The sequence below is a fragment of the Pieris brassicae genome, chromosome 8, assembly GCF_905147105.1.
Source record: "Pieris brassicae chromosome 8, ilPieBrab1.1, whole genome shotgun sequence".
NCBI lineage: Eukaryota > Metazoa > Arthropoda > Insecta > Lepidoptera > Pieridae > Pieris > Pieris brassicae.
In genome coordinates, this window is record NC_059672.1 from 2,533,482 (window position 1) to 2,551,456 (window position 17,975).

Here is a 17,975-nt window from a genome sequence, read left to right on the forward strand (position 1 = left end):
CAACCATACATTAGTGGCAGTGCTTTTGATATTGTTTCTCACATTTCTTTCGCTCTCAATTTGTGTCAATCACCTTGGAATTGCGGAATCAAACTCTTTATTGGAAGTTACACAGTTAGAGCCTTTTAGTTTAATACGTACGAACTATTTTTGTATGGGTCCTTGTATTGTCGTATTGGAACTTGGGGTTTTCAACAATGATATGTGCCACTGCCAAATTTGTTTTCCTGTGATTTGATCCCAGGATTGCGATAATTTAGAACGTATTAAATGTTTGCAATACATTTACTAAAAACGTAAAAATTCGTTATCGAGTGGACCTTAATGCATTCTCTTAAATAAATGGTAAGTAACATTACAACTAGACGATAAGTAATGTGCCCCAATCCGACCCCGGTCGGATAGGTTTATGACACTTTGCCTTCTGTCAAAACATTTCAGAGTATACACATTTTGAATGCTTTGGACGGCTTTGGATTTGTTTCACCTACATAACAACCAACAGGAATAAATATTGAACTATTGTCATTTTGATAATTGTCATTTTGACAGAAGGCAGACCCTTGCGCGATAAATATTTAGAAAATAGAATTCCACACGGGATGATCACGGGTAACGGGCTTATTTACTACCAAAACCTTAAAGTAAGGAATATTATTGTAAGCAAAAGTGTTGCTAGCGATAAATCTACCCTCCATTTAACATTTTTTTTAAAGAAAATAATTAGAAACACACACATAGTTTACTACCGCATGGAACGAAATTACCCTTTGATTATACCAAAATGTTATTAACATAGAGAATGTCACTACAAATTTTGCATTTGGTACGGAGCTTATAAAAAAACGAAAACTTATTTTCCTTCAATTTATTAAACATATAAAGTAATATGGCTTTTATATTTTAGGTATTGAGGGTACTCAAAATTGTAGAAATATCCAACCAAAAATTGAGGGTACTTTACTGTACCCTCATATTATACATTGAAACCAAAATTAAATTAATGGCAATTTTTTATTTATTAAATTACGCATTTAAATTTGGAATTGAAATTAAGAATAAAAATTTAAACCTACCTTCAACATTAATTCACATTTGTACTCACGCAATCTTATAACAAAGAAAATAAATAATTCGAAATTCGAAGCAAGCCTATCCTAGAGCTTCATTGTAAAAGGAAAACCAATAGAGTTATTGCTTTTACTTTTTTTTGAATAAAAATTGTGTCACAAATATATTTATGACTCGAGTACAGAAAATGTATGTTTATGACATGAGGTAGATGATATGTTACTAGAATATAAACAGTGTTGTCAAAAAAAATATAACACTCCCCGAACACTATTATAAAACATACTACGGCCCGGAACTGTTAATTTGCATAGCCTACTAGATTAGATATTTAAAAAAAAAACACAAAAACCTGGAGTATTAAAAAAAAAATTATCAGACCAGTTACTTTAATGCTTTGAAACGGTTAGCTGTATTTGTATACCTTTTAATTTTAATGACTCAGCAACAATTGAATACTTTTGTATGAATTAAAAAACACATTGTATCACTCCTTGTTCGTATTCAATAACTCTATCGATTGGTCCTTCCACAAAAATCTGCTTTACCGACAGGTCGGTAAAGCAGTCAACCAGTACAATACAAATCTACTTCTTCGCTAACTGGATATACCTAGTAACAACGTTGTGTAATTCGTGTGGCAGTTTCGTTCTATCATATTTATCGCTGTATAATTGTATCGTGTGATTGAGCTGTGAATATAAATCTAGGAGCGCCTCGAAGCCGATAGCGCGGAGAGATTTCGCATTCTTATACAGAATGTTATCTAATTCAGTCTTGTTTATCAGTAGTTTTTCAGCATCTGAAAAAATAAATTAAGATAAATTCTCCATTATTTATGCAAAATAAATCAGTTTTTGTTTATTTATTTCATCATTGCACAAATTCAGAGTTGGCCAAGGGTTCAAGGTTCAAAGGATCGACGAGAATCTTGAACCCTTGGCATTTGTGAAATACTTCATAATAAAGCCACTCGGCGTTGGGTAGTTGTGGGGTCTCTCTGCTGCTTCTACCGTATTTACAATGGAGTTCTCAGATGATTGTTCGAAAAAATACCACCAGCTGAGTTTCATCATCTCTACGTATCACCTCTCCTCCTGTCACCTCCACGTCCGCCTCTCCATCATTAAGCGTTTTAAGCCTTACCACCACCATGTGGAACCAGCTGCCCACTAAATTATCTTCGAACCGATTCGACGCAGGGTCCTTCAAGAGCCTACAAATCTCAAAAGGCCGGCAACGCACTTGCGAGCCCTCTGGAAATGTGTTTGTATATGGGCAGCTAACATCAGGTGAGTATTTTTAATAAATGAGTGCTCTAGAGAAAAGAGTGTCTTATAATAATCACCATTGAATACTATTATTATAAAGATTTTTTTACGACGAAGTCCGGGACCTTCGCAGGTTGCGTCAATATAGGATTTAGTTTAATCTTGGATAAGATTATTGAACCAAAATATCATATTTTATAACAATATGAGCCACTATTAGCAACGAAACTTATTCCTTTTGTAACTTAGGTAGACATTTTTATCACTGCGTAAATATTAGAAACTCACAACTAACTCATAAGAGTTTATTGGTTAATTCTGTTGGAATTCGATATTTTGTATGAGGATTTTAGCTTCCAAACACATCATTTCATAAGTCCACAAATTTTTCAGATATTGAGACGACTCTCCTGTCTCTGAATTCTTCAGAATAAAGACTGAAGGTGTGCTGATATTGCGGCGGTTTTAATGGATGGTACATCTCCGCAATATCAGCTTTAATGACGTCATCGATACAGAGTTCTTTTATATCAGTATATGTCCTAGACAGATCTTATGAATACACACCTCCACTAGATGCATCGTGACCGGAATTTCTTTTCTTTGGTGATGATTTCGTTATTTTTTCCGATGTCTTCGGTGTGCTGTAATCATATTTAAAGATTTAAAATAAACTCCAATAAAGGGCGGCGACGCACTTGCGAGCCCTCTGGCATTGAGAGTGTCCATGGGCGGCGGTATCACTTAACATCAGGTGAGCGTCCTGCCCGTTTGCCCCCCATTTTATAAAAAATAAAAGAGAGCCGTGATAGCCTAATGCTTTCAACGTGCGAGTCAGCCCTGGGGTCGTAGCTTCGATCCTCGGCTGTGCATAATGTCTATGTACGCATTTAACACTCAGTGGTACGGTAAAGAAAAACATCGGAGGTTGGCTTGGCTTAGACCCAAAAAGATGATGGCGTGGGTCAGGCACAGAAGGTTGATCGCCTACTTGCCTATCTAAAATGACCACGGTTACAGAAATCTGAGGCCCAGACCTAGAAGGTTGTGGAACCACTATCTACACTAAAAACTAAAAGATCTCCATGGCAAAGTACAGTTATCGAAAAGTAATCTTATGTTGAGATAATCCGTTAATTAAAATCGACTATTTTCTTATATAGGTTAGAATCAAATTTTACCCAAATCAGTTCTGTAGTTTTTAAAACTAATTTCTAGATATGTATATGTCACCGGAATATAACAAAATCGGCAAGTTTAAATTTCCTAAGAATAGACTTTCGTAGGAGTCTAAACAAGAGATAAATAGTATTATTTGACGTCCAAATTTTGGCAAATTGTTAAACTTACCGAACTCACGCGTTATAAGGAAGCGGATAATAAGGGAATATGAGAATTACATTTTATTTTATTTTTTACCGGCTTTGCGTTTTGGCAGCTTTTTGTTTTATATTCTTTTCTAACAACCGTCTCAATATTGTATAAATAAGGGAAGTAGGAGAGTCATCCCCAACACAAGTGTCTCTGACTACTTACGGGGGCTGTCTCAACTCATGTATTTTATGTAAAGTTTGAGACACAATAAACATTTTTGATTGTTTTATTTTGATAAGGAATGTGAGCTTTGACTGGTTGAATATGACACTAACCTAACACTTTTTTTTGGAGCTCAATTACGGGCGCCCGCGCGTACGCAATTTTTTAAATGGCGCGAGGAGTGTGGGTCGTAAGATGCGATGACCATGGGGTGGGAATGGACCCACTCAAACCACCAGGACCTACTGTTCGCTATTGTACGAGGGCGAGTAGCAGCTAGCCTTTTTCACCGCAAGCTAACCTTTTTTTTCTTCTTTTTTTTATGAAGGAGGTAAAAATGCACAACGGCAGGCCCGCGAGCGCATGCAGTCGCTATCGCGGAGACTGTGGGGATGGTTAACTCTTATCCCTCTGTTAATCAGAGGGGAGAAACCCGACCCACTAAAATTTCCTCCTGAGCCCTCCATATCACCTGCTTTGCCGGACACATTAATTCTGAATGAATGACGTCCGGCACCGCATTGAGTCCCCCGGGGGTCGCACTAGGCATTAGACCCAGGGACCGCAACCTAACCTAACTTCTTTACTTAATATAATATTAGTTTTAAGACGCGAACTCTGCCCAGGTGGTAGAAGGAAAGGAATTGTATCTAACAGCAAAACTAACCCTGAACCACCTAAACCACGTCCAATGTATATATTCTTTTTTGAACTAATAAAATTAACGACACGCCTTCTATATTATAGCTTAGTTTCCTTGGCCCCGGGACGTAATTCGCCGTAAGTAGGCTCACTAGCAATTAAAAGAAAAAGAAAAAATCCTAACCTAACCCTACCGTTTAGAATCTTACGAAAATTTAATTTACACGTTACAAATTAAGAAAAACACTTTTTGAACGGATTAAAAGCTATGTATTATTATTAAAACTTATAACTATATACATAATTCTAAATTTTATTTTATTTTTTTCCGACGTTTCGCGTGCTTTTCAGCCTGCGTGGTCACGGTGACACGGTCACGGCTTTAATCCGTTCAAAAAGTGTTTTTTCTTAATGTGTAAAAGCTATTTTAACAAAAGCCAATACTACGTTACAAATTGATAAATTTCCTAGGAAATGTATAAACCTGCTGATTTTGTTATATTCCGGTGACACATATAGGTGTCAGTAAATGTAAACAGCTGTCTTTAAAATACCTGATCAAAGTGTTATCCGTGTGCGCCAACTGCAACGAGTCATCAGCAGGCCTTCGCAAAGGCACGTCATCTTCAGAGCACGAAGAGGAAGCGTCTCCATTTGGTAGAGGTGTGGAAGTGATCGGTTTGTTCTCTTTGCATTCCTCGTCTGTTATCGCTGTGGGACTGTCTTTGAAATTCTAGAAATAAATTTAATACTGCATCAGGTTTATACGCTGGAGCCATATTTGACTAGAATAGAAGGCATATGGGAAAAAGAAACACATATACATTGAATGTTTGTACATTTGTTTTTTAATTTATTTTATTAGTATTTATTACTTAAGATGTCATGTGTAACATGGTGTAATGGTTGCAGCTCGTTACAAACGTTTCATAATACAAAAAAAAAACAGTTCTCGAACGTTCTACGCCATTGACTTGCGAACTGGTAGTAAATGTAAAATTAGAAGCATTTAGCATGTATTTCTTTAGTAACGTTCATAAGTGTACATTATGTTACCTAAATGAATAAATGATTTTGAATTGTACATTTGTTGTTCCTAATAAATGCATTAAAAATTATGTATGTGTGCTGTGTTGGTCTGATGGAATCAGTGTACGTGTCTTCTATTGAGTGCGTTCGCATCACGACTGTGTACAGATTTCAGAACTCTATATGCAAGTTTAACCTTCGCTCGTAAGTTAAAGGAATAAAAAGTGAGGAAACCGGCAAGCCTTGAACCCTTAAATCAATGTCGTGTACACAATTGCCTATTAGAAAAAACTAATAATTCCGTAACATACAAGAAACTGAGATCAAAAGTTGTAGCGCTAGAGGTTTTTCTTTTTCTCTCTTTGAACTAAGAGCTCTCGTTAGGGAAAACGGATTAGAGTAAATTTTTACGATGCGCGCGCCTGCACCCTTAAGTTAGCCAACGTTTAAGTTTTTCAAAAAAGTTACCAACGTAAAAGTAAGGATATCTATGAATGTTCGCGTTAGAACTGACAATTCACGATTCCTGGCGTGGCGACGCATGCCGTGGCGACGGCCGTACACACTACTGCATATAGACTGTATATATATACCATCGTATATATTGTTACAATAATAATTATTATTGTAACAATTAACAAACAAATTTATTGTGAAACATTCATTATTGATACTTATAATTTACGATTTTAGTAATATATTGAAATAACTAGCTAAGATTCTTGAGTTCACTAATATATTGAAGCCAATTAAAATTTACTAATGTTATGTCCAATACTTTTGTAACATACTTCAGTTACCATCGACCAATTATCCTCAGAGGCAACATCGAATATAACTATTACCGAAGTCACTGATTAAACGAATTAAGTAGTCACGATTTGAAATAAATTCGTAAATTTTTGTATTTAATGAAAATAAATGTTTATTCATCGATATCTGGAAAAAAATCGTAATATTTTATTTTATCATTATGACATATTTAGTTCATATCACAATATGTACTTTTCTGCATATTACTTTTACAAAATAATGTCGATGTTTCACATCTGCCAGGCGTCCCGTGTCGGCTCACATTTTTTTTCCAAGTGTTACTTAACCGAATAAAATATATACAAATATGCATAAACATATATTTTCTCAAATAATATTATAATAATTATTATATAAAATAATTGTCAATGTCGTTGCAAGCTAAAATAAAAAAATTCAATTTCTTTATGATATTTAAATAAACTTCATGTAACTAGATAATGCGTTATAATAAAACTTTCAATGTATTAAATTTTAATAACTTTTTTTCTAATGTTAGTGTCGTTTTTTCAACAAACATAGAATATTTTTTTTACACACGTTAGAAGTTATACTTCTTTGGCATCACAGTATACCTTTTGTGAGGTCCTTGGTCGTTTCGCCAGCAAACCCTTGGACCATGCATTCATTCGTCTCCTCTTACGCTTGGCACTTTGCGATTCGCTCTTTTCACCATTTTGCGGAGTCCGCATAGATTTGCTGTCATTGTGGGATGATTCGAAACCGGCTGTAATATAAACGAGTCGTTTTACTTTAGTATTATGGCGTTCAATACTGAGTTCACGCGTTCAGATCCCGGTCATTAATGATATTTCTATGTGTCAATAACATGGTCATACTGTAAAAGTAAAAATTATAAGGAGGCGGCATGTTTCAATATTTATGGAGCCTTCAAGTATTATGTAACGAATTGTTTGAGATATTTGACCATATTTCACTACCATCTAACGCGCTGTAACGTTGACCACCAAGTGTCTTTCCGACCCTGCAACGCATCGTAACGCATCAAAACCAAATCCGTTACTTAATACCTGAACGCTGTATCACCTATAATAAATACAAGTACATCTCGAATTATTTAACATCTGTATTGTTTTTATAGGAATCGGAAGCCAAAAATAATATTATCGATGTACATGTTACGTCAGATTTTGCGAAAAATTCTCCACAAATTAAATTACAGTTTTTTTTGTAATTTACAATATCAGATTGATATACAAACTAATATTCGGTTTTTTTTAATAGATAAACCCTCTACTGTCATATTGTCCAGGGACTTTTTATACCACATTTTTTCCAAAAATAAAAACAATATATATTTAATTAATTCTACTAGTTCGCGAATGGCAGGCGTCGCGAAATACGCCCCGGCTGCATCGGTAATATTTTTATTTACAATATTCGGTTTACTTACGCAAAGTAGTAGCTGTATATATGAAATCTGGTAAATCCGTATCATTATTGCCATCCTCCTGCCTCCGTCTGGCTATTTCCTGGCACTCCAACTCAAAATCGCTGTCCATTTCTACGTCAATCAACGCGTGCGCGTGATCGCGCAACGAACACGCCTCGTGACGTATCTGCTTATCTGACGATGTCCTGGTATATGATGATCAACATTAATTTGAGTATTTATCAAAAAAAAACCACACAAGCAAAATATAATAAGATTTTGATCAATTAAATATAAATCAATTTTAATATAAACAAATGGAATTCACTTACACAACCTTAAAAAAATTACTAGGAAATTGTTAACGAAACACAATAAATAAATTTTTAAAACACAGTGAAAAACTCAAATTCAAATCCCATATAATTTTAATAAATTTTTGAATAGTTCCCCTTAAGAATCAAATTGCCCCTGCGGGGCGTGGGATCACGTTGGGAAACACTGATTTAGAGTCAATATTACCTTATGATAAAGTCTTAAATAGCCCTAAATGGTTTAATTAAAAAATCTCTATTCTCTAAAAAAAAAAGGAATGAAATCCCGAGTTTATGTATCACACGATTTGAAGGTTGCGTACGCGCTACTGATATTCAGAGGAATACATCGAAATTGCAAACTTGTCGCGATTTGAATTTAGGAAATTACAAAGTACACAGCACTCGAATACTGAAAGTCTAACTAAATTCAAACATAAATATTAAATTAATTACAAATTATCTAAGATAGTTTTGAATGTAAAACATATGAATACACAGATTTTCACATACAATGATATTTACATATATCCTATACACCCAAATATATACATGAAAAATGATATAAGCGAATGTTATACAAAAGGTTAGAGGATGTAAATACATAAACTAATACTAAATTATACTTTACAATTTACATATATATATCTTTAATAATATAAGCATTGTTCATACCTACAAACCCCTCTAGCCCTTTGAGCGGCAGCGACAGTATGAAAGAAAAACAATGTTATGAGTGGTTCAAAGCGATGGTATTAGTGGGAGAGTCAGGGACATGCCAAGCTTGACACGGAATAGACAAAGGCAAGGCACCGCAAGCGTGCCGCATGTATAAAGCATAATATTTAACTTCATAGATTTTGCCTTTATTTATTTCGATAACAAAACTGAGAAGAATTTGATGACGAAAATATCTTTATTTACACAAAAGAAATTAACATTGAATGAATACTAAGTGATGTGAACTTCTTAACGAAATACAGTTTTAACGATTGAAACTTTCAGCGTTTTTGAATCATCAAAATTTATTTTAAAAAAAATTATAATATTCAAGTGTTAATCTGGAAAAAACTGTATTTTCTATGTATAAGAAAATAATAGTAACTAAGGTTATTAAAGTTCATACACATTTCGAGAAGCGCTAAAATTTTTCATACAAGATATACGTCATATTTTCTACTAGTATTGCGACGTCAATCATTTAAGTTTTCAAGGTTAGTGCGAAGTGGCTGGTTATAGAAAAACTAATACAGTAAAAATCACAAAACAACCAGCTAGAAATTGTATATCATTATTGGAAATGGCTGTATATTGATCAATAATAGTATTGATTTATAAAGAGGTATCTCAGCACTGATTTTTATATACAAATTTCTCTAGCGCGTACAGTACAGTACTGAAAAGCCGAAAATAATATTAAAAACGCGTAATTCAATCCCCGCCCCGCCCCGTAACGTTTTACAAGAGGGAAACACCCCCCCCCCACAAATTCGTTACGTAATACTTGAACGCTCTCTATGACTAACAATGTCAAATGTAACACTCATTTAAAGACAAATTTGCGCCATTGTATGTGGCAGAATATGGGAACTTATTATTATTATTATAAAAACAATGACAGGTGGACAATGATGGTAACAAAGTGGAAAGGACCACCAGGAAAAATAAAGCGTGGTCGACCTCTTGCACGGTGGGCTGACGAGCTTAAGAAAGTTGGTGGAGAGGATTGGGAGAAAAATGCTCAAAACAGAGAAAGATGGAGCCAGTTGGAGGAGGCCTATACTCAGTAAGAGGTCCTAAAAAAAAATATGTGTATAAATTTTAGTAAATTATTCAAGAAATAAATGAGGCTTAATTATTATTATTATTATTATAAAATTACACATTATTTGTATGAAAAATCTTGCGCTTGACTAACAAATAACAGTCAATACTCACTTATCGGGATTATACTCAAGAGCATTGGCACATATGAGGTCAACATCGTCAAGGAACTCCTTGGCGCAGTTGTATTTGTGCATGTCGACTTTGGTCATCATTGTCTCGAGGTCCATTGGCTGTTTGATTATCTCCAAGTAATCTGTCACCTATAATATTAATCTTTGTTTATTTGTCACGGACACATCACTAATACTAGAAATAAAATGTAACCGTAACTCAACTTAAAAAAGGCACGCGAAAAAATTAAAAAAATCCTCTGATCTTTGAAGTCGGTTAAAAAGATGTACGTTAATTTAACGTACATGTAATTAAATACGTAAAAATATAATGTTTATTTAGCGATGTGACTTTTTTTTCTACTACTAATTATTTTTGAATTGGTATATTTTCCAAATTTTTGTAAGAGATATACATTAATTAAACTTCGAGAACTTTTAACACACAGCGTCTGTGTTACTTGGAAAAAAATATATACTAATTATGATACACTTTTGTTAATTTATTTTTAAAAATATTATAGAAATTACTGGCGGTACTAACTACTTTCCGGACCGGAAGGACTAAAAGTGTTTTCAGATAAGTTTATTTTAATAATCTGCTTTTATTGTCAACTATCAAAATGTCAATTTGACACTTGTCAATGGCAATCTACTGCAATACTTTTAAATTAAAATATCTCATGTATAACCTCTTCTAAATCCACAGGTTTGGTAAACTTATAAAACCGCCTATTCGACGCTAGTTTCCTGCAAATATCTCGTAGAAATATCCTTAACTCCCGCAACTTATAATCCTCTTTTCTCTTCCTTCTAGATATCTCTTCTTTACTCTCTCTGGGCGGTGGAGGGGGGGGAGCTAGAATACAGATCAATAGGAGAATATACACAGAAGTATGGCTATTTATATCACAGTTAGGCCTTTTAACTATTGTAAATCGTAGGACCTTTTTTTATTCAAGTGTATTTATCGATCTGTATGTGGAAATTGAAATTATTCGAATTACTTTACACAATTCGGAAGTTTTTTCTTCGAAATCTTAGAATTACGAAACCCCAATTTTATCTAATCAAATTGCAGAGTAACCCTGCTGTTAATACTTACCTCGAGGCAACGGAGGCGGCGGCTCATTATTTTCTAGGACTGGCGGATGTAAGGGAATCTCAGTTATAATTGGTTTAAAGAAGTTGATAACTTCATTAGCGTTTGGTTCTCGCACTCTGTATATACAGTCTTTGTAGTCGGGGAATATTTCACGGAGCTGAAATTAAATATGTATGACTAATTACAATTTACGGCCTGATTCTTCTGATTTAATTCAGGATTCATTATTAACGGATCCAAATGTTAATTTAATACGTAGTTTCGAAACGAACAAGCACTCAAACTTATGCTGCCGCAACGGAAGACCGTAAGTAGACCAAAGACACTTTAGACTCAGAAACGAGACGCGCTGACTTTGACTCCCGTATGCCAAAAGCATATTGGATTTTGACATACGGGAGTCATACACCATGCTTCAAGACTCGTTTCAGAATGTCAACTGAATAATACGAGATTCAGCTTCAAGATAAACGGGATCAAAGATCGGATGACGTAATAGAACATCCATTTATTAAGTATGGGCTAAAAAGATTCTTAGTCCTATTTTGGGACTGAGACGCAAACGCAAGACGCTGCTGTGGTCTCTGGCAGAATGACCAGCGCTGTGGAACAACTCTGCTCCTCAGCATAATGCTGAGCCAGGGCCAATTACAACCACAGCACACACGCATTACACAATTAAACCTTTTTCTTTAAAAAAATATTATCATTTTTTATTTATTTTTGATTATTGTTATTTTACGTGTTTCTGTGTGTGTGTTTAGTAATAAATGTTATGTCTATGTCTAAATGTAGTTAATTTTTTAAAAATAACATCTAAATGACGGCCTCGATTTTCCACACTTGACAACATCCAGAAAAAAGGACGTTGTCAAAAGTGGAAAATCGACTAAGCATTTCTTCAGCAAATGCCAACCTTGCTCCGTAGTTGGCCTCATTTAATTCCTGTATTAACTTGATCTTATAAGGATGCAGTTCAAAGAGTTTTCACAAATCTGCGATCGCGTTTAGTGGAGTGCCATCTTCGAGATGACCGTCATTTAGATAATGTAATTTTTTTAAAATAACTACATTTAACTACCTAATCATCCTATATTTAATTTCAGCGATACCTTTTGTATTTATTTTAGCCTATACTTAATAAATAGACGTTCTTAGTATTGTCTTTTGTTAACATAGCTTTTACACATTTAAAGAATCATTTTTTTACCGGATTGAAGCTATGTAAACTTATAACTATTTCACATAATTATAAATTTTTCTGACATTTCGCGTGCTTTACAGCGTGCGTGGTCACGGTGACTGAAGACAAAAGGTGTTGAATGTCAAAAGTATCAAAGCTGTAGAGAAAGTTGTGTTATCTGTATTTATTTTTCCGGAGTTGGTATCGACTAAAAGATGACGGGTTTTTGCAGAAATGACTCCCGGTGTCCTCTATTTTCGGGAATTGTTTGTCTTGGGGTTTTAATAAGTTTATAATAATTCATAGATTCAATCCGGTAAAAAAAAATGTTTTCTTTAAATACACGTTCCATTACCATGTATAATATTTACTAATGGTATTTGGACTTTAAATACTGACTTGTGACTTTTATCAACATTATACAATATTATGGTATAAACAATATTACCTCATCAGGCAAATCACAATGCCTAGTTGTGGCCAGCAACAACGTGTTATCTCCAGCCGCCTTCGCCCTCCACATCTGCACCAACAGAGCAGTCCCTGGACCCCGTAAGGCCTCCCACACTTCCAAAATACCCCGAATGAAGAGAACACAGCCGCGGTCAGCACGACGACATTCCGAGAACAGCTGGGATTTCAAATTATCCATTTGTTATTCAATTGTAAAATAACAATAATTATAAGTTTTCAAAAATAATACATGGATTTAATCCGTTCAAATAGTGTTTTTCTTAAAATAACATTGTCAAACACCATTTAGCAGACTTACATGACATTTTGTTCTGTAACTGCGAGACCACTACCTTAGTTAAATGTAAGTTAAATATATAACTAGGTTACGCTAAAACGTTGTATATGTCGGAGGAAGCCATTCAACGAGTTGCTTGTTGATTGTACGATAACACATTAAATTCTCTTTATCATTTAAACACGTTGCATTAATCTTAATTTAACTTAATACGCGATTTTACGATATTAAACAAATTAGTGATTTTAGTTAAAATTAGTTACGTTTTTATAATTTATAAGATTGCAATCGTTATTAAACAAACGACCAATGAGAGCAGAGCACTTTGCTCGAATGGGGTCGAAGCGCCATCTATATATAGCCCAGTCCGTTGGTTGTTACGGGGCCTTTTTGAAGTGGAGACGGATCGAGTTGGATCCTTGAGTGTTGGTCGCTAGATTGGTGCATTGAACTCACTGCTCGGTCTTAAAACTTATAATTTATTATTAAATAACTACCATAAAATATTAGGGTATCATCAGTGTAAATAAAATATTGCGAAAACTACAATCGTCGTGTTTTGTGTTCGCGCTTTACCCTCATGACGCCCACCAAATCTGCAACCACTGTTGATGACGTCACTGGGGAAGGTGTTTAGTGTGGTGTGGTGTGACATATATATTTTTTTTTTTTTTATAAAATAGGGGGCAAACTGGCAGGAGGGTCACCTGATGTTAAGTGATACCGCCGCCCATGGACACTCTCAATGCCAGAGGGCTCGCGAGTGCGTTGCCGGCCTTTTAAGAATTTGTACGCTCTTTTCTTGAAGGACCCTGAGTCGAATTGGTTCGGAAATACTTCAGTGGGCAGCTGGTTCCACATAGCGGTGGTGCGCGGCAAAAATTGCCTTGAGAAACGCTCAGTCGTGGAACGTCGGACGTCGAGGTGATACGGGTGGAATTTTGTATTTTGCCTCGACGTCCGATGCTGAAACTCAGCTGCAGGTATTAATCCGAACAACTCCTCTGAACACTCTCCATGGTAAATGCGGTAGAAGATGCATATATGTCGCAGTAAAGTAGTTAAATCAGAGAGTTAATTGAATCTCTAGACAGTTAATTAAATGTCGATATTCAATCAAGTCGCTAGCATTTTGATTTAAATAAAGCAGCGTCGAAAACGTTTAACTATCTGTCCGAGCGAAAGCCAGTGTATTGATTAATTAATTTAGTTTTTTATATTATTTAGTGCGTCAAATTAATTTAGTCCAAACGACATTAACGATTTATATAAAATATTGTAAACTTACGGAAATAAGGGCTTGTTCCTGCGTAAAGGCAAGTGCTGAATGCAGTGTTGCCAGACTTAATTCTTTAACTGTGAGATTTTCCAACTCCGCAAGCAACGCGGGAGCGATGTGTGTGTCCGCACATTCTCCACTTATTAACAACACGTTCGATGATCGCAGCTCTTTTAACCTGAAAACATATTTTTAATTCATTCGTTTGTACGTTAGGAAAAGAACGAACAAGTATACTATAGAACACCACAGATAAAAGACAGCAGCCACAGATAGATCATTAATACTATAGTAAAACATAGCTTACGTCTCAACATTCTATGACGTCATCAAATATATTAAAATATTAAAAAATCATATGAATCGTGAACCTGTTGTTATCCATAGGAGGCAGAAGATTAGCCGCATTTTGTACTTGCACCGAGAACAACGGCCGACAGTAATGGGGCAAACGACGAGCTGATGCGGGACAGCTTCTGGAGCCAGCCGCTACTAGACCGTCCATTGCTGTTTCTAAGTCTGTTTGGGTTACTTCTATCTGAAATGCGGAGATAAATGCTTATATTGAAATCAATTTATTATGGGTACAGATTATACGTGAATATTTCATACAAGCTAAATATGCTTGTTGCATTATTTCGTCTTTTTCTCTCAAATACGTTTGACGTTGTGATGAAAAGAGATAGATATTTTAACTGAATAAACGACTTTATTTATACAATTCTACGAACTATTATAGTATATTGAGTAATAAAACACTTTATAATACAGCTACGTATTATTAATTGTAACCTTTTAAGTATAACGCAAGTTTGTGATGGGAGACTTCCACCATGAATTGTAAACGTTTGATAATAAACATAGAGTTTGTTTGATTTGACCGAACAGGTTCTACGTACGTTGCACATACGTACGTTATTACGTATGTGCCATGATCACATTTCGTACGTGAATTGAAGAATACGTCAAAAAGGGTTTGAACACAACATAAAGCCTTTGTTAAGACATAACTAAGCAGCATTACTGCAATTTTTGCCGCGCACCACCGCTATGTGGAACCAGCTGCCCACTGAAGTATTTCCGAACCAATTCGACTTAGGGTCCTTCAAGAAAAGAGCGTACAAATTCTTAAAAGGCCGGCAACGCACTCGCGAGCCCTCTGGCATTGAGAGTGTCCATGGGCGGCGGTATCACATAACATCAGGTGAGCCTCCTGCCCGTTTGCCCTCTATTTTATAAAAAAAAAAAAACCCAACTTGTCACCAAAAGTAAGCAAAACTCTCGAAAATAATACCACATAAACGTATTAATTTTTTGTAGGAATCCTCCAAAATGCATTTCATTTTCAAGCATAGACAAACGTATATGGTTACGTAATACTTGAACAGGCCCAAACGTCAGAAATCATGTTAGAGAAAATGCTAACAATTTCCTTCCTTTGAATGTAACTGACATCTTTGTTTTATAGGTATATCAACAGATATACCTTTTACCTTCCTACTGATAATTACTTCAATGTTCCCCTGAGTATGGAACTTCAGAAGAAAGATGGCAGAGTTAACGTATAAAATAACGAATCCTAAACAAAGTCAGAGCTAAATTATATAATTGTTTATTCTTATAATAAAAAGAAGGTAGTAACAAAAAAAAATCTCACATTTTTGGGATCAATGACCAGAGCGTGTTCGCTCTCATACACCTGCGGATATACTCTTCTCAATGCCTTTAGGACTGCTTCAGAACATAACGCTTTCAAATCTGAACCTGAAATAGAAATATTTTTTCAACTTTCCCATATTTTAATAAACAGTAATGTCAGTTTTTTCATATACATGCTATATTAATGTCTGTTTCAATGTTTGTGTATATCTGTATTCATAAAGCACATCATTCTAATGAAAAAAATATAATATTTACAATTTTTAAATTATAATTCAAAACGCCATATATACTATGAACATTATGTAGTAACAAAGACAATGTACTCATAATTTGCTCGTTTAGGTGTGTGTGGAAATTCTGTGTATAACTGTGTTTGCGCTAACATGAACCGGGACTTTTTCCCGAAAAAAGGCTATGTTAGAAAAAAAACAAGGCAAGCCGGTTTCCACACGATGTTTTCATTCACCGTTCGAGCTGATATTAAATGTGAATATATAAAAGTATACTAAATTGGTCCAACGTATGGCCTCAGGGTAAAGATTTATTGCCGTATTAATTACCTCCATATCCATTAGTGACCTCTGCGATGTAGTTCAAAGTGTCTTCGTTGGGACGTGGGGTCCAATCCCTCGTGTATATCTCCAATATGTCCCGTCTAGCTGGTGCATGGGGCGGTGGGAAATGCAACTCCCGGTCGAAACGACCCGCGCGTCGTAAAGCTGGATCAACCGCATCCAGTCGGTTAGTTGCACCTATTACTACCACCTCACCTCTGTAAAGGAAAAGATACAATGACAATTATCATGATGACATTCCAGTATTAAGAATTATTGAAATTATTGCACAAATGTGTACAATAGTAAGTTCGCATATTCCGCCAGATACAATGGCGCGCAAATTTGTCTTAAAATGAGTTTTACATTGTTAGTCATGGGGAGCATTCAAGTATTACGTAACGAATTTGTGGGGGGGGGGTTGTCCTCTTGTAAAACGTTACGATGCGGGGCGGGGATTGAATTACGCGTTATTGACAATATTATTTTCGACTTTCCAGTACTTTACACCACATAATGTTAAGTGTTAGGTATAAAGAGTCACTGGGGGTGGTCACGAAACGTTTTACTATTGGATACAAGAGGGGGGGATGGGCAAGAATCTCCAAAAACTGCGTGACGTAATACTTGAACGCTCCCATAAAAGAAACAATTTTTTTTTATATATAATAGGGGGTAAACGAGCGTACGGGACGGCCAAAAAGGGCTTACACCACAGCCCATGGGCACCCATTTTTAATGTGTGCATTCCCGACCTTTGAGGTTCGAGAACAGTCTAACTTTAAATAGTCGGAGCTCGTCTCACGGAAGACGGACCACCGGGAATCGATTCCATACTTCGGAAGTTTTAGTTATACTTATTAACACAGTTTTTTTTTCTACCTCTCACAAACTCCGTCCATTTCGGCCAATAAAGTCCCCACAACACTTGTATGCACTTGCTCCTGTCTGACACTTCGTACGGGAGCCAACGCGTCAATCTCGTCGAAGAATATTATCGATGGCTTCATCTTGTTCGCCTGCGAATATATGCTGTTAATTTATACAAATATATGTTTTTATTGAAATCGACAGGACACATTATGAGAGAAGATAAAGATAAATGAACGAAGAAAGTGACTGAATGGCTTCCTCGCTATGACAAATAAAAAGATGAGAAGATGATGTGCGAAGAGTAGCTGTTCCTATGTGGATGCGTAAATCTAGAATCAGAGAAGAGTGGAAGCCCTAAGAGGAGGCCTATGTCCAAAGACAAGCTGTATAAGAAAAATCAACCGGCTTGCCGATTAATTATTAGTTACGTACTAATAATTAATCGGCAAGCAGAAGAAATTTAAAGGAAGATAAAGAAGGAGCTAAGCGAATAGGGACGGAAAGTGAATTCCATAGCCTAACTGCGACCTTAAAGGAATCGCCAAGAAAGCAGGAGTTATGA

At 35.6% G+C, this 17,975-nt stretch overlaps 1 protein-coding gene across 4 annotated transcripts in view; it reads right to left on the reverse strand.

Moving 5' to 3' along the window:
- Nucleotides 1-271: 271 nt before the first annotated feature.
- Nucleotides 272-17,975, reverse strand: part of LOC123713049 (ATPase family AAA domain-containing protein 2-like) — a 33,229-nt gene continuing 15,525 nt past the window's right edge. For 3 of the 4 annotated variants that reach the window (XM_045666533.1, XM_045666536.1, XM_045666535.1), the window contains 15 exons: nucleotides 17,423-17,559; nucleotides 16,547-16,758; nucleotides 15,982-16,088; nucleotides 14,696-14,862; nucleotides 14,334-14,502; nucleotides 12,743-12,925; nucleotides 11,112-11,268; nucleotides 10,699-10,865; nucleotides 10,008-10,156; nucleotides 8,745-8,762; nucleotides 7,777-7,961; nucleotides 6,938-7,089; nucleotides 5,075-5,253; nucleotides 2,910-2,986; nucleotides 272-1,873 (listed from right to left, as the gene is read on the reverse strand). In XM_045666533.1, coding sequence (XP_045522489.1) covers nucleotides 1,659-1,873; nucleotides 2,910-2,986; nucleotides 5,075-5,253; nucleotides 6,938-7,089; nucleotides 7,777-7,961; nucleotides 8,745-8,762; nucleotides 10,008-10,156; nucleotides 10,699-10,865; nucleotides 11,112-11,268; nucleotides 12,743-12,925; nucleotides 14,334-14,502; nucleotides 14,696-14,862; nucleotides 15,982-16,088; nucleotides 16,547-16,758; nucleotides 17,423-17,559 — 2,274 coding nt within the window. In that variant the 3' untranslated portion in view covers nucleotides 272-1,658. The remainder of the gene's footprint in view (nucleotides 1,874-2,909; nucleotides 2,987-5,074; nucleotides 5,254-6,937; nucleotides 7,090-7,776; nucleotides 7,962-8,744; nucleotides 8,763-10,007; nucleotides 10,157-10,698; nucleotides 10,866-11,111; nucleotides 11,269-12,742; nucleotides 12,926-14,333; nucleotides 14,503-14,695; nucleotides 14,863-15,981; nucleotides 16,089-16,546; nucleotides 16,759-17,422; nucleotides 17,560-17,975) is intronic. The other variant, XM_045666534.1, reaches the window with a different exon arrangement.